This window comes from Lagopus muta, chromosome 1 (assembly GCF_023343835.1).
Source record: "Lagopus muta isolate bLagMut1 chromosome 1, bLagMut1 primary, whole genome shotgun sequence".
NCBI lineage: Eukaryota > Metazoa > Chordata > Aves > Galliformes > Phasianidae > Lagopus > Lagopus muta.
In genome coordinates, this window is record NC_064433.1 from 13,674,114 (window position 1) to 13,701,666 (window position 27,553).

The window sequence follows — 27,553 nt, forward strand, 5'->3', positions numbered from 1 at the left end:
TTCTTCTAGAACAGTTATTTCCCTGGTAAAAACAGAAGCCTAAGAACTAGAGTGCAATAAATAAAAAAAGTTCTGGTGTGATTTGCTTACCTCTGAAACTGGTGGCATTTAGAGCGCGTTAGATAATAGGAGAATACTGTTGCAAGCAAAATACTTGTTGCATAACCCAAAAGGGTGTGGGAAACCAAACAGAGAACAGCTTGTAAACCAGGACAGCAAAGCTGCAAGCGCTAATAAATGACTCAGTCATATTTGGAAAATAAATGTAGGGCCCTTGACCTCTGCTGGCTGTGACAGATGATGGCAAGCAACCAGTAACTCGTGGCTGCAATAATCTGTTTTCTTGGTTGTAGCCTTGATTCCTAATGCCTGTAAGAAATACCATCTCACAAACACAATGTCTCTTCAGCTATCTTCAGGCATACATGGAGATCACTCTGTCAGATGAAACTTCAACACGCACCGTGACCAAATGATGTTTGGTTTCTCTACAGCGTACTGAAAAGGTTAAACTCAACACTAAAAAGAAACATCAAAATATAAGCAGCCCAAACATACTGTGCGGTAAAGAGGAAGTTCAGGATTAGCTTCTGCCACAGGCATCAAGAACAAGCAAGGCATTACACACAACGCTCTTCAGCTGGAAGGTAAAGTCTTCTTCCTACTTTTGTTTCCTGTAAGCCAGGGCAGCTTGCCACCTCTTCTGCCTGTTCTAAATGTATGCAAACACAACCCCAGCTTGTAGTTCGATTTCTTGCTTTCAAGACCATGCTGCAATGATGTCTCTTTCCTGCAGTATCTGCAAAACTGTTGTTCCTAAGAGGAGAAACACGAAGTGTACGCGTTCCCCAGATCTGCAGAAGAGGTTTGCCGAGAGGAAAACCAGCAATGCTGACAAGGCACCGAACAGTGCAAGTCTCATTTGTAACTGGAGCAGGCTTTCACACAGAACAAGGGTCGTAGCACTTAGAGACAGAAGTTGCATTTTTAGAATTAACAACAGTAAAAAAGACTGGTTATGTATTTGCACTGCTCACTAAGTCAGAATTCCCAAATCCAGCAGCTCTGGTGAGGTTGATTCTCACAGCGACAAGAAGAAAACACATTCAGCTAAGCAGAGGAACTGAAACACGGCTGATCAGTATAAAACCCTCAGTCGCTGAGGATACACGTCTGATGTGTAAGCACAGGAATATTTCAGACACGAGTGCCAAAAATAATCCCAGATCAGTTCAGCCCTGCAGAGGGAGCTGGGCAGATCTCTCAGTGCCGGCCATCCATCTGTGCTCTGTACGTCAGCCCCAGGGAGGAGAAGGGGCGGCCCTGCAACACACACCGCTTCTGCTCTGCAAAGACAAATGATGACAGAACTCACCTGTTTCTTACAAACATATAAATTATTTTATTTACAAAGCCATGTTACAAAAAAAAAAATAATAATAATAAAGCAAAAAAACAAAAATACAATCGCTCACTAGAGAATATCTCCAGGCCCGGTGTTGAACCATGGCAGTATCAATCAGATACATGTTTGTTCTGGTTTTCCTTTTTTAAACTGTAAGCCATAGAATTTACTATTTACACCTACTTTAGACATTTATTCCGCTTACAATTATCACAAGCATGGAATGGATTCTATCTGATACTGCTAATACATAAAGGTGCAGGACAAAGAATGAAAATACTTAGTGTTACAAAATATGGATTGTAGAAAAGAAATTGGCTGTACAAGTATGGCATTTCTTTCTTAGAATGATTGGACATGCTTTCTTCAAAAGTCTTCTGGAAAAGGTTCTAAAATCTGTAGTAGGAAAGCACAATATAGCAGGTGCAAATTCATTTCTGTGCAACAACAGTTATTTAATATACCCCATGACTGACCAGCTATGCAAAACCCACAGAGTTTTGTTAAAGTGCCATGGGTCGACAGCATAACAAAATATAAGGTGTAAATAGAAAAATTTCTTTTTTTCTTCTTTTTTTTAAAACAATAGTTCACTGAGAATCAGCAATAATAGAATATGCTGTATAAACTATTCTCTACAAAGGTCGATCAGCACTATTTACAATTGTTACATCGATACAAAAGAAGGCATACAAGTTATCCAAGTCGCTTTTTATGGCTGACGGGCCTATGCATTGCGTATGTCAACAACCAAAGCTTCTGAGCCTCTATTGCTGGAAACAAACCACGAGATTTTCAGGCAAAGGGTAACAAAAAGAACTACCGAGTGAATGCTACACTAATAATGCATTATAGGCTGGTCCAGTTTATATCCACTTTATTCAAATGTTTACTTCCATTTCACTTCTCAGGCTGAAATTTTCAATACTCGTAATTAAATAATGATTACTTGACGATGAAAGACTGTGGGATTTTACTTGGTGCTTCACTTCCCCCAGCGTTGCCAGGTGTGAGCCGCATGAAACGGAACAAGTCAGCAGCATTCAGAGGACAGGCTCCATATTGCAGCTTTCCAATCCCAAGAGGCGTGGAAAGAGCTGAAGCTTCCGAGCACCAGCACGGCGCTCCTCCGCCCCTGCTGAGCGCTGCTCCTCAGAAGCCACCTCTGCACCTCAGCACCGCTCTCTTCCCTCAACAACCAGAAACAGCCGCTCGTTGATAACAGAGGATGATTTGTTACTGAGACTGATAAACTCCTGCGGTTTTATAACTCAAAATAAATTAAAAGAAAAAAAATCAACATAGTACTGCTCCTAAAACTGAACGAGACAAAAATTGTGCAAAAATAACAAAGATATGTACACATTTTTCAGTCTGAAGAAATGTACAATAAAAACATAATTCAAAGAACATTTTAAAAATATAAACATTGCTTCAACTTTCCTAAGTTTCATACTGTTTCTGAAACTATACGGTCAGTTAGCTCTGAAGTATAGCAAAACATAAATTATTACAAAATTAACACTATAAAAATTTATTTTAAGAATATTTCTAAACTTTTTTTTTCAAAGGGTCTAGCCTTGCTTATAATTGCTTAAACATTTTTAGTCTTAAAATTTACCTTAAGCCTTCTTTTTTTAAAAAAGAAAGTAGTAATAATCTCCCTATTTGCAGTCTCTCGCCTTTCCCCAAGATGTAAATAAACCAGCATATAAGTGCACTTTTAACACTGTAGAAATAAAAATCAACTCCTCCGTACTATTGTTCCAGTACCTAGCATTGGCTTCCTGATTATAAAATCTGTATTTTATTAAAAAATTATTCAGTAATCCTATAAGAAACACTGTCAGTGCAATTCTATGAACGCAAGCCAATCTGCTCAACGCCTGTCCTCGCACACTCAAGCTGTTTACTGAGGTTATCAAGTTCTGTTATCTTAAGGGTCTAGAATTCCTCCCAGGGGATTTCGTGTGTCGAACCTTTGATAACATCCATTACAGTTTGGTGCAGAAATCCTCTGCGCTTCGATCGATCCCGGAAGATGCCGAACACTCAGAGTTCCCACTGAAATCACTAAATGCTGTAGGTAGAGAGCACCAGGCAGGGTTAATCCCTAAGGCTGCAGTGCCCCAGCTGTTTGCGAGTCACGAAGAAATGCACTCAATATTTATCCGCGGGACAAGCTGAAATACAGAATTACTGTAATTTTTACTCTATGAAACAATTTGGAGATCCTTTAAACAAATTCAAATCGCGGTCTTTTTGATTTGCTTTGTTTTTGGAATGTCCACCGTATTCTGGTAAGGAAACAAAGGGAGCATTGCAACGCTAACAGCTTGAAAAGGCATGAAACATAACCAAGCAGAACGCACAGATCAGTGGCAAATACAAAGTGAAAAACTGAACAAATCACCATTACAGTTTTCTGTAAATTTGATTCTCTTTAAAACCACAAATTCATAAAAGGTTAAATCCATCTGCAGGTCATAGAAAAGAAAAACCCTGTGGAGTAGGGCTGCTGAGAGCTAGAGATTATAGGCTGGTTCCTGTTCCGTGTTATGGAAGAGTCCTTATTCTACCAGTCCGGTTTGATGTCTTCTAGAAGAGAAACCAAGTTCAGATTCAGAAAACATCTTTCGGTACATCATGCTTTAACAACATCTGCATCCGAGAGAACTCAGACCAGGAACTTACTTCACGTCCACCCCTATTTACTGACTACATTACAGACTTCTAAGAACTGCTTTGAGTAAACTGGGCATTTGTTTTTGAGACTATCTGATTTTAGAAAGCTTTAGTGAATCTTACGTTCATTAACTCAGTGTATCAGTAGAAATAAGAGCAGCAATCAGACAGTAACTTTGAAGAATCATTCTTTCTGCACAGCACATTTTCATGCCTTAGGAAGCTCCATCCAGCACACACTGGCACCTTCCCTTCATAGAAACAGGTAGGTACTCAGTACTTATAAACCACTGCATACTGAGAATTATGATCTACTTAAAAGCACTATGAAGAAAAAAACACTGATTAGTTACAGACCTAGAAGGACAAAATCCAGACAAAACAAGCCTTAAACATACATATAGTATCTACAGGCACAAAGAATTTGACTGTAAAACTATAACTCCATTCACATTTACTAAAAATGATGAAGATTTTGTAAGGAAAAGTAGTGCTTTCTATTACAGCAACAACAGCTGGAAAACCAGGCGCACCTTTATGTACACAAGCTCCTGTTCAGTTCTCAACTAGATGCAAGAAAGTTCAAAGTAAACACAAATTGAGAACAACCCGTGTGAGCTGAACTCACTGAGTTTAACACAGTGGAGACAGCAAGCAGGCCCAGCAGGCATGGAGTGCCACCGGTCCCACACAGCAGCACTGAGAACACCACGCCACTTCTGCCTGCTTCCCAGGTCTGCACTCAGGAATACATGCCTGTTTTTTTCCAGCTGTAAAACTCCGTGCAGTAACTGACGTTCTCTCTGCCTACTGACATTGCATCACTTGGACTCTGATTATCGTGGTTACATCAGCACTAATATTAAAAGCAAAAGAGCTCAGGCTCTCTCTCAGGCCCCAACGGTACACTGACTGCCAAAGAATACATTTGCAGATCCACTTATGTTACCTAATTAATAACACTTTTTATAAAGAAGTAGTACAGCTCAGCTTCAGACTAGAATTTTATTTAGAGGCTATTCCTTCACCAGACTGGAGAACCAAAGCTGTCAGCAAAGCAGCTCCGATGCGGCAGTGGGAAGCAATCATGGCTCCAAGCACTAACATCCTGTGTCAGAGTTAACACAGAAAAAAAACCCCAAACAGGAACAATACGTTTCATGAAGCTTAACAGATCTTCATTTTCCTTTGTGTTTGTATTCTGAACTCCGTGCTCAGCTACTAAGCTGCCAGAAATGTATTTTTAACACCAGTCTGCAGAGCTTAGAACAAGCAAACACTTCTATTTTTGATAAAGTCATGGAAACAGGCAGCTGAAAAGCTTACCGGTAGCCTCTGTTTGTATATAGCTGCCACAAAATTAATGTGTTGCCCAGTAAGGTTTTCCCTGCGGGATCCAGGCAACAGATCCCAGCACCGTGCGCCTGGGCAGTGTGCATTTTGTACTCATGCAGGAGCACAGGGCTAAAACAAAACCAGCTCTACACTTCAGCTGAGCTTTATCCCACGTTTGTCACCGGTAGCTGGATGAAAGTGTCTCACACAGCAGCTTGCCAGTCCCTACGAATGCTGTGGTACGAAGATACCTTCCACTTACTTCCCTTCAGTGCAGTGCTGTCACACGTACACTCCTTTGCATTCAGTACCAAGGGTGCAAGGGGTGGAACTGCTTTACCTTTTGACAGTTCATCATGACTCAGAACATGTTTTAGTGGTGAGACTGCTGTGGGTTATCACCACCACAATAATTACTTTTCTTGTGCTGCACCTGCAGAGCAGAAACTAAGCAGCATAACCATCTGGAACAACTATGCTGTGGTGTACTCACAATGCACATGGGATTCTAAAATGCTGACTGGTCAAACAGAGAAATGAGCTGGCATTTCTGTCTACCTGTGGTTACATCTTGCTGAGGTGGAAACCTTTTCCAAAACGAGGATCCTGATAATTCTTGATAGATGACTCAATTTGGAGAGCCAAACACAAAAGAGCTGACCTTCAGAATTTACTACAACCTGACCAGCAGTCTGTGTGATAAACAGGCCTGGTGGGAGCACTAAGGATTTCTCAAGTCTGAGAAGAATGCAGGCTACACTTTCAGATTAGTTTCTGTGAACAGTCAAGTCCTCTGCCTTCTCCATCCTGTTTCTGCCTTCCCTTTGCTGATTTTCATTTCTGTCTCTTTTTAAACACTGTCCTTTCTGTGCCAGCCTGGGACTCTGTTGTGCCATCCAACCCAGCAGGGGAAGCGGGATGGAAAACACACGCTAGCTTAGCTGGATCCTGCAGAGACACGTTGCTGCTGCTGCTGCTTTTTTATCACCAAAGCAACAGCTAGTGGGCATCGGATAAGCCAATGTGAAGCGTATTATAGGTGGTGGAAAACAAGCAAAGAACTTGTTATTCATAAATCTCAGAGGGAAAAATAGCTGGAAAAACACTAAGCGAGAGGGAAAAAACCTAATATTAGTTCACTGAAAGAAAGCTTCTGTAAATAATCGCATTTATAAAGAAAACGTATTTTAAGGCTTTGCAACAGAAAATATTTAATCACCACTTACAAACTATTTAAGTGCACTTTTAAAAAAACAACTTACTTGTCTGTTGTGTACTGGGTTTGATGTACTCGAAGGACTGGATTGTGACAAAGCTACACTGCTATTTTTTCCAATCTGAAAGACATTAATTGAGCAGCATTGAGAGACATATTTGTCAGTTGAATGCAGACGCTGGTAATGGCTTTCCTTTTCCTGAGCAAAGTGGCACTAATTGATTTGCATTTGGAACACAGGTATTTTGCTATTACAAAAAAAAACAAAACTTCTTCAGAGTCATAATTATCTCTTAGAGCCATAAACTCTGAAGGCACATCAATACTACCAGTGATTAGAAAACAACATTAAGAAATGCTTTCTGGAGGAATTCAGGTTGTAAAATCCCACCTCTGTGGCCAGGAGCACTGGTTTGTGTGCTCATCACACTCCCTTTGTCAGCAGGCCAGCAAATGACAGCACAGTGAGCCTCCTCCCACAGCCCCTGCCCTCTCCTTGGGGCGCATGGCTTTAGAGCAGCTGGCTGAGCACCACGGCACGCCCTGCCTTACTGCATCTTCTTCCACGTGGCCTTTGTTTAGCATTGCTCAAAGAAGCACATATTAACCAGCAGAATCAAACTTCAGAGGTTTGAACATGCGATTGTCCCACATTACTGGATCACAGAATTTGGGAATAAGTGCACATTATTAGTACATGTACACAAAATGTACATACATTTTGGAAGTGCTTAAATAAAATTCTGCAAAATTCCGTCTGTGTACTTAAATCCTTGAAAGATTACAGCACTCTGGAGGAGCAGTTTGTTTTAGAACTTTTTGTAGCACCCCATAAACACATGGTGGATATTTCTGTTGCTGCACAAGAGGGAAGAGAGCTACTGAATCAAAGGGGTTATGAGACCAACCAAAAGTGACCAGGGACACCTGCTCACAATGGGCAAGTGACCAGATATGAGCAGTTATCCACATCAGTGATGGACTTGAAGTAATGGCAACTTTAATCACCTGACAAAGAGGTAACAAGGATCCATCATCTGAACGCAGTGAGAAATGCAGCTGCAAGTTTCTCACTGAATAGACAGGACTCAGGCAGTGGCCAGCAGAGTTTTCATCAACATCAGTTTTCTCCTTCCCTTCTGCAGCATCATTTGTTATTTCCCATTTCATACATAGACCGAAGAGCAGCCTACAGCTCCCTGTACGCACCTTCCCCACCTCACAACGACTGCTCAGCAGAGTTTTCTCTGTTCACTCCCTACCCAGAAGAAATGGGCAGTGCTTTTGCATACAGCTGACTCCTATAGCACTTCCAAACAATGGCACAAGGACTGAAGGGGCAGCCCCTGCCTGCCCACCCAGCTCCCCCTCAGCCAGTTCTGAATGTCACAGCTCTTCTTCTCTAGATAGCAATGCATCCCACTCAGCTTTTCTTCAATACGCAAATCTTGAACAGATACACAGCCCTGTAAAATCTTTCCTAGCTGTTCCAAACACTATGGCAAACTTCCAGACCTATATCCACCATGACAATATTCATAAAATCCTTGCCCAATACAGAGCAAATACAGAGAATGGAACCAGAGAATGGCCTGGGTTGAGAAGAAGCACAGTGCTCATCTAGTTTCAACCCCCTGCTGTGTGCAGGTCGCCAACCAGCAGACCAGGCTGCCCAGAGCCACATCCAGCCTGGCCTTGAATGCCTCCAGGGATGGGGCATCCACAACCCTGGGCAACCTGTTCCTGTGTGTGAAAAACTTTCTCCTAATATCTCACCTAAACCTCCCCTGTCTCAGTTTAAAACCATCCCCTTGTCCAGTCACTATCCACCCTGGTAAACAGCCACTGCCCCTCCTGTTTATATGCTCCCTTCAAGTACTGGAAGGCCGCAATGAGGTCTCCTGGGAGCCTTCTGTTTTCCAAACTGAACAGGCCCAGTTCCCTCAGCCTTTCCTCACAGGAGAGGTGCTCCATTCTTTCAATGAGAAAAACACTCACTGAGAAACAGCCTTGCAGAGGTCTTGGAATCATGTGGAGAACACAGCCCACCTCCCCAGAGCTGCCCACTGCGCTGCCCGATGAAGGGCTGAGTGCTGCCGGCTGCTGCTGGGCTGCGCTGCTCAGCAGAAGGGCTGCGTGAGGGCTGAGCTGCCGCAGGCCGCTGTGAGGAGAGCAAAGACGGCGCCAGCTGTGCCAGGGCTCGGTGCTGCACACACCTGAGGCCACAGCTCTCATCCCTTCTTTCTTTTAAAAATAAACTCTACTACAAAGCTAAGCACTTGGCATTTTCAGTTACTACCGATCAAGGAGACCTGAGTCAAATTAGAAAAAAAGAAGTCCAGGGCTTATCAGCAGTCACTTGAGCTTCTTCCTGCATTCGTATTTCTTTAATTTAATTTTCCTTATTACATCAGGGAGCAGGAACAAGATTTTAAGTAACGCCGTATTTTTTGTGGAATTTTTACTGCAATTGCACTTCTAGCGCACGGCAAGCCAAAACAACACAGCTTAAAGCTGACTGCAAGTGCTACATCCTCTAGAGTTTTAGTATTCCCACACACGGGACATAATATACTAAGACCCACGTACTTAAGGGAGTGCAAATTTCGTTTGTTTATGGCACAAACAAACAGCAGGAATTCAGCATCCTTGACACAAAGCTGTGAGCCAGACACCTGAAACTGTCAGCTTCACCTCACTGCTGTACTGTGCAGCCAGTGCAGCTCCAAGGACAGCTACATGAGCAGCAACGGATGACTTCTACATGTACATACATATATGCATACGTACACATACATGTCTACTGTTCATCATCACACACATCTAACATTTTCCTTAAGGAAAAACTATAGCGTGAATTAACAACATATTAACAAAGGCCTCTGACTGATCCTTGATGGTTTTTTATTGCCATTACAGTGTGAGTTGCTGAAATATATCCCACACTGGCACAGGAATGTCCCACAGGCACACATCCAATCACTAAGAGACTCAAAATGTGAACATAAGACCTCTTTACACACGCATGTATTGCACAAGCCTACATGCATCACATGTATTTGTAAGACTTCTCCGGACTACAACAGCTACAGATACTTTACGCAATGTGAAAAGACGATGCAATCCATTTTCTCCTGCCAGTATTTGCACCAAAGTAACAGCCTGTACTTACTTTTTCTTCCCATTTGAGATATTGTATCTTAGGGTAAGTTCCACGTTTTAGGCACACATGTATTTCAAACATCAGATGTGTAACTGAACAATGAATTTACAGCATTCTCCAACGATTTCAGTGACTTAAAGATTAATTCTGATTGCAAGACACATTTAAAATGATAAAGGGCTTTATAAAAAGATTTAAGCAGAAAGACAATACTGTAGCCTGTTTTTAAATGCCACTTCAATAATCTCAGCTGCACCTCTACTGGAAGCAGGAAGGAGAAAACAGACATCTTAAGCCATCCTGAGGCCTTCGTTCTGCCTGTTACACCGCATTTAGCATTTCTTCATTCCCTCCTTCCACTCCCACTGCTGCCTGCTGTCACCCATGGACGGCCTTGCCTTGGACACTACCCTCTCCATTTCTTAATTCCACTTCATGCACAACATCCTTGCGAAAGAAGAGTTTCACAATAGCTCAGAAACAAACCAACCTGTCCTAAGCTACTTTCTCTGGATTTTCTGACATTGTTCTCTGTGCTTCTGACACCCAGAGGCCAGTGCAAGCTTTGTTTTCTGTGCACAGCATTGCACTGGACACAGTGGCAGAATTAACCAGAAGATCATACAAAAGATAGCACTGGCAGCTTTTTCAGCAAAATTTAACATGTACTGTTGTCCATACACAGAATCACTGAAAGAAAAGCCAAACTTCTACTGCTAGTGATGAGGAAGAAACCTTATCTGCTGCAGCAACTTCGATATTCTGAAGGTGTTCACACTAAAAGATAAGCAAGTGTCAATTAAAGGTGATCTGGTTAAGATCTTAACTTCTTGATTCTCCTGGTTTCAAACAGGAAACAGCATCTGAAGTCACGTGTCCCAGGCCTCCCCCACAGGAAAAGGCAAAACGTAAGCACTCTGCATAAATGGAATGAGGTTTAACATTAACATTAAACAACGAATCAGCAACAAATATGGGAAAAAAAGAAATGCTGACTCTTATCTCCCAGCTTTAATGACATACAATTTATTTCAGAGAGATGAGAATTAAGATTGGAAATTGATTTCTAAAAATTACTGATCCGTTCTTGACATTTAGTTTCATTTTCAAATTTACAAATGACTATTTTATTAATTGAATAAAAATTCTCATTAAAATATTTCAGGAGAGTAAAAAACCCCTTTCCTCCCTCCTCTGCCCCCCTCGGCATGTCCCTATGATTTGTACAAAATAAATACAAATACATTTCTGTATGAACACAGAAAATCAGCTGTTTGATGAAAAACAACCCAAAGCAAACACTGCATTTTCTTGTTCATAATGCATGAACTACTTTGAGTAAGTCAAACATGACCTGCAAAAAAATAACCGGAAGGGTCCCTTACCTGCCGAGAGATGGAGCTGCTTGTTGGGTCTGGCACCGCAGAAATAAGGTTGGCAGTGCTCTTTCTATGAACACTATTCATACCAGGCATTTTAGTGATTTTACAGGCTTTGCTACTAGAACTAGAGTTTTTACGTTTTTTTCCTTCTGATTTGTCGAAAGAAAGGGGTAGAGAAGACACTGCATTGTGTGCTCCCAGGGAGTGGTCCCCTGAATGGTGCACAAGAGAAGGTACAGACAGATTAGAAGAGTCAATACTGCTTACTACCATGCTCATGTGTTTCACTGAGTCTGTTGAACTACTTGATAATGAAGTCCGTCCTGAGGGCTCCAATTTGGCACTGAGTGGGCTTGTTCCATTGTTTGTATTGTGCACAGACATACTGTTGTAGGAAGATGTGGCCTGATAGGAGTTCAAAGTCGAACTGGTGTTCAGGACACAGTTCTTTTTGTGGGACCCTGAAAATGAAGACGAGGAAGATGTCTGCAAAGATAACGAGGATGATGATGACTGCGGCTTTTTCTTTTTGTTACTTGAAGACTCGTCGCTACGAGATGACAAGTCTTTTACTTTTGAGGATTTGCTGGTTTTTGTTTTGGATGGCTTGTGGGATGGGGAAGGGATGACTGCTGGCACTGGTGACACAGCTGATGGCGCCTTGAAGGTCGAGTCCATGATGCTTAGGCTTGCAGCCACATGAGGAAAAGCTGTAGTGTGTGACATAATGGAATTTGTATCCGATGTCGTCACAAAGGCTGCATTTGATAACATGGCTGATGTCATTATGTAAGAAGAAGTGATTCTTGAGCTGATAGGTGTTGACGGAATATATACTGCACTGGGGTTGCTGAAAGGTTGTAAGACGGACGCTGGAAAGGGAGTGGAGACGTGTGCTGCTGGAGAAGGCATTGGGCTGTCTGCCGCAGGAGGGATTTTCCTACACGGGAAAGAATAAAAGAGATTTAGATGCATTAAAAACTTCCATGTGAACAATACTGATAAGAGAAGATTCCTGGAAAAGGCCAACTTATTAAAAAAAGAAAAGGCAGATCTGATTCATTGTAGTTTTGCTTCCTATTCCGCCAACCAGACATATTTTAATATGCACAACTTGAAACAAGTTGCACATTCTATAGCAGCTTACTTTCACTCCTGATTTTTTTCTTTATAAACTTCAAAAGCCTGTCACAAAGCTCGTGTGTTCTGATGTTCTAAGAATTCAGGAAAACAGCAAATTGTGTTTTCCTAAAAATGCATGTTCAGATGAGGGACACTCTTTCCATGAAGGCACTGGAGATGTAACAGAAGTTTAGGTGAAGATCTATGCAGTGCAATGTTTTGTGCATGGAACATCACCACTGAACTGTGCAGTTCCACTATTAAACCAGAGCTGAGCTTCTGCACACATGTCCCACGTAGCAATTACATATATGGTGTTACAATTAACCAGCTTCTTACAAATTTTATCTCATTTTTTTATTCTACTTTACAAAAAAAAAAAAAAAAAAGGAAGGGCAGAGCAAGGGCAAGGGCAAGGGGTCTGAAATGTCTGACGGTGGAGTCTACAAACATACTAACCAATATGCTTCATTCACTGCATGAGTTTTGCCTAAAAGTTCAAGCTGTAGAACAGTTTCAGAATTAGCCTGAGCGCAGGTCAGACCTGTGAGGGCAGTAAATGAGTCAGTTTTGGGGACTGTGAATTACTTATCACTGAGCTTAAAGAGGAAAAGGAGGTAATGGGTCAATGGCTCATCCTTGCCTCAATGCAGTACCACTCCCAAGAGCTCATGTGGACAGGATTAACTAGTTAAAGTCATTCATTTCATTGATACTGAAAGACTGACAGAACCTGAAACAACACCTGATAAACTGTATGACTAGCTGAATACTGAGAATAAAATTTAATGATATTACCTGTGAAATCAGTAGAATGTACTTAAGTTCCTTTCTATTCCACCACCAACAGCACATCATCTATTACGTTATCCAGTCCAATGTTAACAAAAAACAGTCTTGCATAATGTCTCTTGGAAAATTATCACGTGAGTTTTTCTCATTATTTGGACTATTACTCTTATTCCTCTTTGTTAAGAACCCACAGAGCACCATAATTCTGCCCTTGTTAATCCCAGTACTGACATCTCTTCAGTTTGTAAAGACTCACGCCTGCCCTCAGCTAAGTACAATAAAACAGCACAGGGTATGGTTTATGACAAAATTAATCCTCTGCTGTTTTACCATAAATCAAATCCTAATTAACTGACTTCTCTCCTGGTATTCTTCCTGTAGAGACTCTCAGACAGAGCCCTGCTCATGACAGAAATGAGTAAGGGTTTGCACACGGACTGTGCTCTCAGAAATAAGCAAAGTCCTACTGCCTGTGACTTCCTATGGGGCTATGAACAAAGCAATTATCAGGCCCGTTCCTCAGTCTACTATTAAAGAAAAGCCAATAACTCTTACCCACCTTTGTGAAATACACTGAGAACTAGGGGTAAAAAGCACTCTGTAGATGTTGTTACTGTTCTCAAAATGTGGCCTTGCGTCCCTTTTGCCATTTGGCTCAGCTGGATGAGCCACAGCTAGGGCTGGACTAGCTCCACTACAACATAACAGCTTTATGCACAGCTCTGCTTGGGGAAGACAGGAAAGGATCAGTCCAAAGGACGGAGGACAGCAGCGGGATACAAAAAGGATTAAGTGGTCAGGTTCCTGTGTTACAAAGACAACTAAGTATGGATGGAATCCATTCAAATATTAGAGGCTGCAATAAGAGTTAGAATTTGGGAAAACATTTACAATTGGATTTAGAGGAAGCAGGACAAGACCTGTTTATTTCTTGTATCACGCTACTACTGCAGAAGTTATTTGAGCTTTTCATGAAAGGAATGATACTTGGTGTCACTTCCTCAGATGCCTGAATGTCTTTTCTCCTGACATACAAAGCCAACAGATAACAAGTTTTACTTCTCCTATTTATAGAAACAAAATTAGTTTTATTTGTAGAAGGTGGCAGACAGTGGTTAACAGCCAAAATTGCTGAGTAAAAGAAAGGAACCCATTCTGGACCAAGTGCGATCTGTCTCTAAACAGATGCAAGTGGCCCTTCTATGGCAAATCCACCCATTTCCAAATGATGTCTCCAAGTACAGCAGCACTGTTATCACCCAGTTACCAGGTCAGTCAGACAAGCCATGGTTCAATACTTCAATAATTTATATAAATAAAAATCAGACCTTGTTTATGTAATGGCTGGCATCCAATGAATATAATACAGTCCTGATAATAAAGAGCGACGACATGAAACACTGCACTTTAGAGCAATTGCACTGAAAGAAGAATGCATGTTCCATTGCAGAATTAAAAAAAAAAAAAAAAAATAATCACATCTTCAGATCCCACAAGCCTTTTCAAAATATATACAAAAAAAAAACTTTGTGTAGTGCAGTCTGTTTTCATATTTCTATGTAACCTAAGCATACAGTGATTGCAACCTGCATACATCACACAGAGGTGCTTCAATGCAGAGTCAAAAACAGAAAATTAAGACATCTAATGCTGGTGAGTCTTGAAGGCACTGTGGACTAAAAATTTCCACATTCCTTTACACATTAGCAAATATGAGGATTGCTCTGAAAGTAACGCCTTCTATTTTATTATGCTGGCCCATGACGTCAGAGGCAGATGTTGGTGGTATGACAGCAGAGGCTGAACCTTCCCACCAATATCCCATTATGTTTTGTTGCCGTGTGACAGATGGCAGCAGAGAGGCAGTCTGACAGAATGGGGTCTGACATGGAAGTGAGGATGAAGCAAAGGTGTGTCACATGGAAAAAATGGCACCCATTGACATTCACTGACACTTGTTGAATGCCGACGGAGACCAACCAGTGGATATGAGCACAGTGAGGCATTGAGTGGTGTGTTTCGGCAATGGCAACAGTGATGTGAAAGACAAGCCCCATTTCAGATGGTTGGTGCACAGCTGTCACACCATGAAATGAAGAGGGTCTCTATCAGCTCATCCACGCAACTTGGCAAATGGTGGTGACTATGAAAAACAGTGCTCTATAGCTGAGAATTTGCTCTACCAAATGGTGTTCCTGTGCTTTTGGTATGTTGTAGTTTCCATGGAAATAAACAGGAGGCATTACTTTAAGAGCGACCTATATATATACTGAATTTCTTACCATACAACACAAGCCTCACTGAGAAAAATCTGAATGGTGATAAAGCTGTGTGACACAGATATAAAAGTTCAGGCCAAATCCAACCTGTGTTATAAAACTGCATGATATCAAGACATACCTCCAAGCCCAGAGAACACCAAGCTCTCACGCACTTAAATGTTAGCAGAGCTACTGAATTATTCCCCCATCCCAAGACTGGAGGGACTACAGAAAAGTTCTAAATCTGGCAGAACCACACATCAGAATAGGTGATTGCACTCTCGTGCTGCATATTCCTCAGTGGAAAAGAAATCTTGTATTTGTATTACAGGCATGACTTAACACAAAGGTAATGTCAAAAACAAATCCCATGGATCGTTTCATTTAGTAGTTATACAGAATTAAAGATGTTGAGCTATGCCCACATGTAAAACTCCCACTTACTTCCACATCTGTGAATTCAAGTGTTTTTCTACCATGGAGTTTAGTGCGAATCGAAAATGGTCCCATCTTCTGTCAAAGACATAGTACCCTCTTCCCATTAAGCGACTACCATACGAACAGAACTGAAAGAAAAGATCGTTCAATGTTATTTAAAAAGTTTCTATGCTATAAAAGAATGACCATTTATCGATCCTGCAACATCTTTGCGATTTGTATAGCAAAATAGCTTTAAAGGGATATTTCTCTCTATTGCAGCATAAATACTTTTTTCATGATGTATGAAATACACACGTAACATTTTTGCCTAAAGTATACTTTGTACTCTGCTAACAATTCAGTTTACTCTCGGGTACCTACCTATGTGTCACAGGGAAGGAATACAAATGCCAAGCTACTATTAAAGAAGCAGTTCTGGCTAATAACACTGGGGTCTGACAAAATTTCTCCTTTTCTCTAAGGAATACGGACAATGTCACAGTTATCACACTTTATTCTGCGTAAGGAAAACACATAAATGAAGTCTTCACTGATTTTACTCCTTGGCTTGATCTTTGTGAGAAAGAGCTGCTCAGGTGTTGGCGAGTTCTCCCATTGTTTCTTCCCATTGTTTGTACAGCGTAAACAAATTCATACTGCAAATTCAGTGACACAAGGTTCTCTGACTTACAATAAAGTTTGCCAGTAGCATGGGAGAAAGACAAAAACAGCTGCCAGAGAAACACATTCTCAAGCCACTGCCAGAGCAGATGGGCTATGCTGTGCTCTACTTTCCATTTTTAGATGAATGAAGCAATAGCTCCTATGTCCACATACACTCACATAAATGATATTTAATTACTGCTTCATAGCATGCTACAAAGATCAACGAGTACCATAATAGCTCTTCACTGCCATATGATTTTTAGAGCTATAACCAATTGCAAGGTAGTTTCATAAGAACTATGTATGAACAAATTGTCTGTTCACGTCACATTTAAAACACTGCAACTGCACAGTTTAGCAGAACTACACTTCTCAGACTACTGAGAAAAAAACTAAAAGGAGAACTTTACTTTCTATTCCTTATCCCATCCCACGCCCCGGCAATGTTTAACTATCATATGCAATGACCAGTCTTCTCCTCCTACCTGCTCCCATTCAAACCATAGTTTTCTGCCAAATGTAATACAGACTCAGAATAGTTTCCCATTCCTTACATTTTTACCAAAGCACGTTTCTTTCCTCCCCTCTTTAATTTCTTAAGAGTAACAGCAAGGCATGCCAGCAAGAGAGACATACCCCAAGAGGTCTGGGATGGTGTCCAGAAAAATGACAGTCTAATTTCTCAGATTCTTCAGCTCCATCCACTTCTCCTTCATCACTGGACAATCTACTAGTTAAATCTCCTCCCATGGAAGGCAGTGGCAGTTCTGGTACATACCCACTGTGGTTTGAAGAACTGTTGCTGTTTATGCTATTGGCAGATGATGGTCTAGAAAGAGAATATACATTTAAATTACCAGCATTCAACAGCCCTGCAAAGGTACCTGCCTGAGTCAAGCCTTGAAGTAAATTATGCCAGAAACAATCATGGAAAGAAGGACAGTAAAGGATAAAGAACAGCTGACATTTGGTCTTGCAAGAATATAACAGTTATCACCAAGTTGACATTAACAGAAATATCTTTGTATTGCCTGAAATGTTAAATCCACCAAAAAGTTCAGTTTAAGATCTTGACAGATGCAAAATATATTACATGTGCAAACAAAACTAGATGTGTAAAATCTTCCCACAAAGCACCATTACTCCACTACTTCGTTAATCCCAAGTGTCCAGTTATCACATTTATTTCTTACTGAAACGTGCATACTAAATACAACAAGAGTCTTTAGTTTACTCCCTCCAGTCAGTTCAGTATGTGCAGTCACTGGGAGGACTCTGCAGAATGTAGGGATGGCTGGACAAAATACCTGTGCTGAGCAAAACCAGAAAATGAAAAACAAGCTCTCCAAAACTAGCCTTCCTCATCCAGTGAATTTGGGCTATCAGCCACTAAAACTGTGGATAGTGCCCTCTCCTGAACTGAGGTGGGATTGTTAAAAAACGTCCACCAGCTGAAAATCACTGCTGCAGCTGCTGGCTGGTGCATGGGATAGATTGTGTGAGTGCTCCTCAGCCTTGAGGAAGAGGTGGCCCGGTCAGGCCAAGTCACTTTCAGGGCAACCAGCAAACATTGCTTGGGGGAGCAGGCAGCAGCCACATAACCTCTGCCAGCAGAGCTGTAGGCTGTATGCTGACTCACAGCAGGGAGCAAGGCTTTCCTCTGGCACGGCTGCTTGTAAAAACAGGAAAGATGACAGAACAGACACTGCAGGAGAAACAGAAGTATAAATCGTACCAACATGACATATGACTGCTAAAATCCTTCTCCTTGCATACAACTATCTTTTCTTTGCAATTTCTTCTGCTGCCACTGAACCACATTTCAGTTTTGTTTTTTTGACTGTAACACCTACTAAAACTAACGCCTGTCCGTCCCTCTACACTCCTCTGCATGTAAGCACTGTGTAAGGTCAGCCTTCTAATAGAAATTACACATAATTCTCATCAACTTTCCTATTCTTTCATTCATCCACAGCCCTGTGAGATTCACCTCTGCCACTGAGTGAATAGCATTTCACTGTGACTTGATGAACACACAATAAAAAATGGAAATAGCTGTCTGTAGAACTAGAGATAAGACTCTGAAAGAGGGACTTCATATAGATGACCAAACATGAGTACCTAATTCTGACCAAGACTTCTGCAAAGACATGACATATGAAACAATGCCAACATGAACAAAACCAACCAGCCTAACTCTATCCACTCCAGAAAAAAACAGGAATACCTAAAAACCCTCTCCAAAAGCAAAAAGCCATACAAAACAAATGGGAAGCTTCCCAGAGGGTAGAGTAGAATTCAGTAGCTACAATACTTCATAGTGGCTCTTCTAAAGGTACGTTTTTGGAAGTTTATGTTGTCTTTCTGATTTTGTTCCTTCTAAGAAAAATTGCCACAGCGGTGAAAGACACACCATGGGCGGACTCAGATGGATGGGTTTAAGCTGCTTACACTGTCATCTACACAGAAGCACACCTTTCTTTAAGACATTCCACTGATGTAGTTGGTGACATTTCTGCATAAAACATTCCTATACAACTGTACAGAATTTTGCCAGCAGTATCTCAATTCATATAAGCAACTTTCACTTCCAAATGTGTCAGAATGACTCAGTTATAACCTTCCTCATTACTACCACCCATCTTAGCCAAAAATGCTGTTAGTCTGAGCTTCAGAGCAGAGGACAGATACCACTCCTTACCCCAGTCCCAACCAGATCACAGACTACCATGGATGGGTTTACATTAATGTAAGAATATTCTACTTTATACTGCTAAGAGAAATCCTCATATGAAGGTATGTTTTATCATGCAATAGCCCAAACACTAAATGTTTATAAAATAAGCTGTATAAAGAACTAGCACTTTCTTACAGCAATTCCAGAATGCAACACTTCACGCTGGAGAACTGCTTACCTTGGAAGTACAGAATTTGGTGGTCTAGATTTTGCAGGAGATGTTACTTTAGATTCTTGTCCAGAGTTCACTGAAGATCCTGACAGAGAGTCTTGTGCTGGTGTGGGCTGGCTCTGATAGCTTTCCCTTGCCGATGGTGGATGCTCTTTGTCTTTTGCGACTTCTTTTTCCCTGGATCGAGCTTTGTGTTCAGCTAGAAGGATGTCAAACTGTTTTTTACGGCCTGGAACTGCTCGTCGATGATTAAGTGAATGAGTCTAAAAATAGGGTGGTTAAAAAGCATTTGTGTGTGCATGACATTGTTTATGAGTCCTCTATACTTCCGATACACCACAACTCTAAAAGATAAAAATCTACTTCAAGCAACTTCAGCCACAGTTATGGAAATAAAACTGCTACTCCATATTATATTTGATAATTTATGAGGTCATTTCTTAAGAAATTACTTTTGCAAGAATTTTCATAACAGAATCCATTGACTTACTTTTTCCAAGACAGAAAGTGTAATTCCAATAACTTTAAAATATTAAGAAGTAACGCCATTGAGGCTCTTAACTTACAAAGAAAAACTGATTTCAGTGGATTGAAAAATGTGAATACATTTTAAGCAAATGTAACCGATCACCTCTACCATGAGGCACCAGCTACACATACAAATGGTCATTATAAACATCTTACGTTGGTGCTACTTTTTAACAAGACCCATCATTATCAGAAGAGCAGCCTCCAAATAATTTCTTACATGAAAATCATGTTAAATTTTTTACTCAAGTGATTATACTTCAGCATTTTTGCACATATGAGTTGAAAAGGGAGCACTAAAAATAACTTCTGTGCTTCTACGTGAAACATTAATGCTTTCTGCATAACAAAATGACAAGAAAAAAACATCTCTCTAGAAATATCAGCAGAATAATGCAGATGGCTCTGATTCAAAGAAACAGAATTACTCAAAAGAGTTACCTGAAGACAGCGTCTGAATACCATACCCATTGTCTGTAAGACAGGAGCAGGTATGACCTCTCAAACTACTGTGGTAGGATTTAAACTATAACAAAGCATCTGATATTTTATCTTCTAAGAAAAATACCTTGCAGGTGAGCGATCTTGTGCAAGGTTTCTTTGTTTCAGGATCCAGTACTCCACAGTGTTTATTTGGGTCAAATTCTCTTTCTGTTTGATGAAGGTGGAGGAAAAAGGAGAAAAAGTAGATTATTTCAGGAATTTTAGCCAGAGCACCATATTTGCCTAACAATACTTAATGCAGCCAAGCTCAGCCTGAAGCGCTGTTCCCAACCCCAGTGCTCCACAATGGTGCCATGTGCATCACACTCAGCCACTTGTGCATTTTTTTCTGTTCGTATGTGCTTCAAACTATTTAGTCACAGACTTTGTAGGAGTAAGTCTGCTTACTTATGGAGTTGCACTCAACAGAGTGGTCTACACACACAACTCAGCCATATCCCAAGGAGTTCACAGAGTCATAGAATCAGAGAATGGTTTGGGTTGGAAGCGACCTAGTAAGTTTGCAGATGACACTAAGCTGGGAGGTGGTGTCAATCTGCCTGAGGGTAGGGAGGCCCTTCAGAGGGATTTAGACAGGCCGGATCACTGGGCTGAGGTGAATGGGATGAGGTTCAACAAGGCCAACTGCCAGGTCCTGCACTTTGGGCACAACAACCCCGTGTAGCGTTACAGGCTTGGGGATGAGTGGCTGGATGAGTGTGAAGAGGAGAAGGACCTGGGGGTGTTGGTTGATGCTCGGCTGAACATGAGCCGACAGTGTGCCCAACTGGCCAAGAGGGCCAACGGCATCCTGGCCTGCATTAGAAATAGTGTGGCCAGCAGGAGCAGGGAGGTGATCGTCCCCCTGTACTCAGCACTGGTGAGGCCGCACCTCGAGTACTGTGTTCAGTTTTGGGCTCCTCACTACAGGAAAGACATTGAGGCCCTGGAGCGTGTCCAGAGAAGGGCAACGAAACTGGAGAGGGGTCTGGAGCACAAGTCTTATGAGGGGCGGCTGAAGGAGCTGGGGTTGTTCAGCCTGGAGAAGAGGAGGCTCAGGGGAGACCTCATTGCACTCTACAACTTCCTGAAGGGAGGTTGTGGCGAAGAGGGTTTTGGCCTCTTCTCCCAGGCAATGAGCAGGAAAAGGGGTAATGGCCGCAAGTTGTATCAGAGGAGGTTTCGATTAGACATAAGGAAGAACTATTTCTCTCAGAGAGTGGTCAGGCACTGGAATGGCTGCCCAGGGAGGTGGCGCAGTCGCAGTCCCTGGCAGTGTTCAAGACGCGTCTGGATGACATGCTGCATGATATGGTTTAGTGCTTGTGGTGGCAATGGTGATGAGGAGACGGTTGGACTGGATGATCTTGTAGGTCGTTTCCAACCTTGTGATTCTATGATTCTATGACCTTTAAGATAATCAAGTTCTAACCCCCTGCTACAGGCAGGGGCACCTCCCATTTCACTCTCTAACACTGACTGCTTCTGAAGCCATGAAACGCATTTGCAAACCCACCCTCTGAATTTGACTACGGAGCACACTTAATACACATACAGACTAAATAGTGCAGTGTGTTATACAACCTTACTGTGAACTCTGAAACTCTGAAGAACAACCAGTGTTGTTTAAAACATAAACACAAGATTACTAGTGACATGCTAAAAACAGAATTTATCTAAATCTGTCTCATCTTCAGGAAGTATAAAGAAAAGAGTATGTTAATTCTTGTTTCCTTAAGTCATGGAGGCACAGAATTTAAAGTTTGCAGAGATCACGAAAATAAAGTCTCATTTGAGTTCTACTTATGATTAACATTAGAAGTGTATTTAATATTTAATGTGCTATACTTGCATATTCCATTGTTGTTAATATTTCAGTATTTGTATACCACAGATAGCATCACCCCCTTTAAGTTGTATTAATATAATTCTAGGTTTTGCACTACAGAGCTGTAACAAAACTACGGACGTAGAGTTATTACTTATGCAAAAAAAATCTACCATCATCTTTACACATGTAGACATGGTATGTTTAATTGGCAGGCTGGTTTGCATCTGCTTGATCATGGAATATATGATCAAAAACATTTGCCAAGGTGTTCTTTCACCATATAGCTGTGTTACATTTGGATAAAAATAAACATCTTGTACTTAAATACAACAACTGATGTAAGGACCTAAACATTCATTATAAACAAACAAACAAACAACGACGACAAAAAATCAGAGCTAGGATGAAGACAGTAATTCACAGCTACAGTACAATGCTAGGACATCACAGCCAGAGCAACAGGAAAAACTGCAGGCCAAGGAGCCTCATACGTTAACTCTTGCCTTCTAGATAACAGAATTATTAGCAGTTGTATGTAATCTGCTACATGGACTTAAACACGATCAAGTTCAATTCACAGCTATGTTACTGGCCTACTAGCAGAGACATATATCAAAAAGAGAGCTTGGGAAGAATAGTCGGCACTACTTCTTGGTAGAATCTACCAAGGGTCTGATATCTGTCACACATAGTTGTAGCTTCTGTGGCTTTTACACAACTCAGCAGAAATAGTAAAAAGATCTAATAAATAAATAAATCTAATAATAAAAAGTATGACCAAACATAAAAAAACCCACATTTTTTCTTACTTTTAGTGGATGAAAACAGATGTTCATAAGCTAAAAGAGACAATCATTACTGTTTTTTTATTACAACCTCACAGAGGGAAGAAGAGTCAAACTCCTGTTTGAGACATAACAGATAGAGACTCACAGAATGGTTTGGGTTGGAGGAGACCTTAAACCCCACCCATCCCCAACCCCTGCTGTGGGCTGGCTGCCCCCCACCACATCAGGCTACACAGGGCCTCATCCAACCTGTGCCAGGGCCTTACTGCCCTCTGAATAAAGAATGTCTTCCTAACATTTAACCTCAATTTCACATCTTTTAGTTTAAATCCATTACCCCTTGGACCTGTCACTACATGACCTTGCAGAAAGGTCCCCCTCCAGCATTCTCATAGGCCTCCTCTAGGTAGTGCAAGGATATTTTTAGTTTCAGCTGGGCAGCTGTATTTTTAACTTCATCCCAAAGAGAACAGGAACTGAAGATATGTAAAAAAAAAAAAACAAAAAACCAACATTTTTTTTCCAGTTTGCTACTAAAGAACAGTGATCCACTTATGCCCGGAAGCTACAGACTCTTTTTGGGGGTCAGGGAGCTGCTTTCCTCTCTCTCACCAAAGACAATGCTTCCAAAAAGGAGCAGGGGCATTCCTCACCTAAATAACCAGCAGGTCTCAGCAAAGATTGAAAAAAAAACAACACCCAAATGACAAACCAACCATCACCAACAAAAAAACCAACAACCAGAAAACCTCTTCAGCCACAGCCAGGGAAAGGGAAATGGCACGAGAGAAAATGGAGGCTACTGAAAGGAAAGAGAACAGATGTAAGCCAGTCAGACCTTCACAAATTAACAGCTGTACACTTGAACAGTGAAGGACGGAGCAAAACCTAAATCCCCAGCCAGCTCCTCATTCTTTTAATGTAAAATGGATGAAATTTATAGTAAAGCAAAAATAATCATCTCCTTGACCTTCCAAGATCTTTTTCTCAGCCTCTGCACAGTTCGGTATAATAATGGAGCGGAATCCATCACAATGACACGCAATCTACAGGCAATTAATTTACAGTGCTCACAGAACTTCTGTTATTTGCATCATCACTAATTTATTGCCTTGCTGCATGTGAGGCAGCGCAAGCAAGATTTAATGGATTCCAAATCTGTTAATGAGAGAGGAGTTTATAAACAGTATCAATTTAATTTTTTTTTTTTATCTTATGAAAAGAAACTGAGGCCCATCAGAATGCTCAAGTGGTCCTGTGCAGAGTCCCAGTCTGACTGGAAATTTCCAGCACTGAAACTTTCTCTATCATGCAGAAATCAGAGTGATAAGCCCAGAGACAGACTAATGACAGAGTCACCTCCAAGGAGGCTGAAGGAGTCACCTCCAAGCAAGCTGAAGGAGGGCCCTTCAGAACAGAAATGGTTCTCCTTTATGAGCATATTGCAGCAAGCACTTGTACAACAAAGGTACAGTGTCTCCTACAGTGTACTGCAGTGGCACATGGAGACATGAGGAGCATCAATATCGCTTTCAACTGCCCACGTGAGAAACCCTAATTGATTAGCTAAATTAAGCTTATGGAATATTAAAGGAAATAACGGGTAAAAAGAAATCAATGTTTTAAGTTAACTGCAAAATACATTACATGGAGTTTTTATTGGAATAACAAATTGGTTCTTCGCAAGTGAAACATGGTATAAAAGCCTAACCAGTTCCTTTTTCTTAATATTTTTTAGTTTTTGGAATGCTATCATGAACAACTGCTCTGTTTTCTTATATGCCACCTTTAACTAGTTAAGAAAGCAATCAGTGTTGGATCCCTGAAAGCGATGGCATCCTTCCACACCACACACAGCCCTAGCAAATACTTCTCTCTGCTCTGGATCCGAGCCATGGTAGCAGTACCACGGAGCTCACTGCCAAATTTGAGAAAATGAAGGGAAAAAAAAAAAAAAAAAAAGTAGAAGTGATATTCAGTCAAAAATAGGACACACTTATTAACTGGAAATTAAAGCATTTATCTTGCACACTTATACTTGCCTCATAACCAGTGCACATTTAGAAAGCGTTTGAACTAACCCTGTCATCGGACGATCTAATGCGGCTCATGCTGCCATTAGCCAAATTAGCCTTTCAGTACACACAGGCAGCTCCTGCCCAAATCACAAAGTACTGCCAGCAGATGAATAGACTCTGTGCAGCTCTTAAAGCAGTAAACTTGGGTCAGTTACTTTTGCTTAAAAAACAACAACTACTACAACAAAACAACAAAACCCAAAATCATAGAAGCATCAAAACACTTTTTTTTCCTCTTTTGATTCAAAACAAAAACATGTTTTCAGCTTCTGAGGCCCAAGAATGGCCACAGGTCACCACTGGGGAGCTCCATGGAAAAACGCCTTCCTCCAAAGCGTGGCAACCTTTCTGATCGCCCCTCAGCCCTCCCACGTGGGGCTGTTCTGCACGTGGTGACAATTTGCACAGGGCCCAGTGTCCTCAGTGCTGCTCTGCTCAAGGCCACCCGAGCAATTTCCACACTAATGCCAGCCCCTCAGCCCCACCATCTGCCCCTCCTGAAAAAAAACAGAGGCCCCCACACTCCCACCTTCTTGCTCCTCTCATATGTAAACTGCAGAGGAAGGAGAGGAGGCAAATTATGACTTTCCTAACTCCCCCAAAATCTCCAGTATCTTCCTAGAATTTTCCAGTATTAGTTAAAGAACATTATGACTTGGTGGATAACTCCATGTCCTAAAGGTCAAGCTGCACAACTTGGTCATGACTGTACTGAAGTCACTCAGCCTATAATATTGTTTTTTGTTGTAATTAAACTGATGTTACACAACAGACTGAAGAAGCCTTCTATCTTTCTGCTTTAATGATTTTACTTCCTTAAAATTTTACATGTGACTTTACTTGACCAGCTGGCCAATTGAGAAATGCATGAAGCACTCTACATTCAAACTAAATGGAATGAGTATTTTGAAAACAGCTTTCACATGCTACAAGTTTGAAAGCTTTCCTTTTCTCACGTGTAAACTGGCATCTTCCAGCAGAAAGATCAGAACAAAAACAGGCCACAGCATTTTAGTAGCATATTATTTCTGAGCTATAGGAATATTAGTAAAGAAAAGTGGACTATATCAAAAGTTAAACTATGACATTACTCACCTGAAAGTCTTTTGTAAGGCTTGTTACTGCTTTTAGTGCCATTTTGGTGTTTCTTGTCTATTGATGGAGCTATAATTCCTTTGCCGTTCAGAATCTTTTCTGGCGACGGCGGCACTGACTTGGTTGTCAAACCAGATTTAACCAAGGTTGGAGCAGGTATGGTGGATGACGAGGCTGAGGAGGAGGTGATGGTGGTAGTGGTTGCAGAATTCATTTTAACATTGGCACCATCTGCCTTCACTAGATTAGGAATTTTCTCTAGACTGACTACTGGAACAGGAACACTGAAAAAAACAAAGAAAAATGTTCATGTTGCATTTTCTGTATCACAAATGCACACTTCATTAGCTCCTTTCCACAGATAAAAAGAACTTGATGCAAGTGAAACAGCACTTTCAGACCAAAACGGAATACTTAATATCATTACTCACTACTTTTGTTCACTTAAACCTTTACAGAGCAGCCATTTGTAAAGCCTGGTAATGGAAATAATTATGCAAAGTTGTTTGTTGTCTTTTTTTTTTTTTTTTAAAGACATTTCCCCACTACTCATAAACAAAGTGCCAATAACACACATTCCTTTAAGGATATACTCTTATGCCATTAACACTAGCAGGCCGAGGATATGTTCACCACAATAATGAAGTAATGTGCTAGCAATGTCAACAGTTTAAAATAAAAGCAATTCATTTGCTCAGAATGGCACACAGAAACAAAGAGAAAAGAGGTTTTGAGCATGGAAATCTTCATAGCAATCCCTTAAAAAGTAACACAATCCTCAATGAAGTGAACATCACCAAAATGTATTTTTAATAAAATCTGTGAACTTATGAATAGCTTTGCCTCACTTAACTACTGCAGCAGCACACTTGCGACACTAACAGAAGTTAAGTTCTCAGTATGGTAGCAAATTTGCAGCTGGAATTACAGAAAACTTCTATACTCGTATCTTAAGTGCAGAAGTAAGCTGGTCAGAACACAGAGCTGACCACAAAAAGATGCAAGGCGCTGGTCAGCATGAAAACAACTGAACTTACTGATAAATGAGCACTGCAGAAGGACTTTGCTTTGCTTTTAAACAGATGACAAATACATTTGTTGAAAATAGGAGAATTTGTCTTTTCTTCTCTAGATCTAGTAGTTTTACTATATAGAAAGTATACATAAACTGGAGGTAAACGTATCTTCACAACCAGCTTATAATACTTATCTTAATTCAAATGCTGATAACACAGTGAAAAGATCAAGCAGATCCATTATTCAAGTAATGCAAAGGAAGTTTTATATGTTTTGCAGTGCACAGAACTTAGAGCAAGTCCTACAACACACATGGGCTGATCAGTAAAAGCGAGCCAAGCCTAAGGGAGCAATGCTTTGCTTTACTTTTGTTACAG

At 41.0% G+C, this 27,553-nt stretch overlaps 1 protein-coding gene across 6 annotated transcripts in view; it reads right to left on the minus strand.

Annotated features, from left to right (window-relative positions):
* Window positions 1-1,378: 1,378 nt before the first annotated feature.
* The window catches only part of ATXN7L1 (ataxin 7 like 1), a 111,265-nt gene continuing 85,090 nt past the window's right edge, over window positions 1,379-27,553 (minus strand). For 5 of the 6 annotated variants that reach the window (XM_048934081.1, XM_048934084.1, XM_048934086.1 and 2 more), the window contains 8 exons: window positions 26,160-26,443; window positions 20,453-20,535; window positions 19,363-19,619; window positions 17,084-17,276; window positions 15,806-15,927; window positions 11,190-12,126; window positions 6,688-6,762; window positions 1,379-3,485 (listed from right to left, as the gene is read on the minus strand). In XM_048934081.1, the coding sequence (XP_048790038.1) occupies window positions 3,342-3,485; window positions 6,688-6,762; window positions 11,190-12,126; window positions 15,806-15,927; window positions 17,084-17,276; window positions 19,363-19,619; window positions 20,453-20,535; window positions 26,160-26,443 (2,095 nt within the window). In that variant the 3' untranslated portion in view covers window positions 1,379-3,341. Of the gene's footprint in view, window positions 4,004-6,687; window positions 6,763-11,189; window positions 12,127-15,805; window positions 15,928-17,083; window positions 17,277-19,362; window positions 19,620-20,452; window positions 20,536-26,159; window positions 26,444-27,553 lie in introns of all 6 variants that reach the window. The other variant, XM_048934083.1, reaches the window with a different exon arrangement.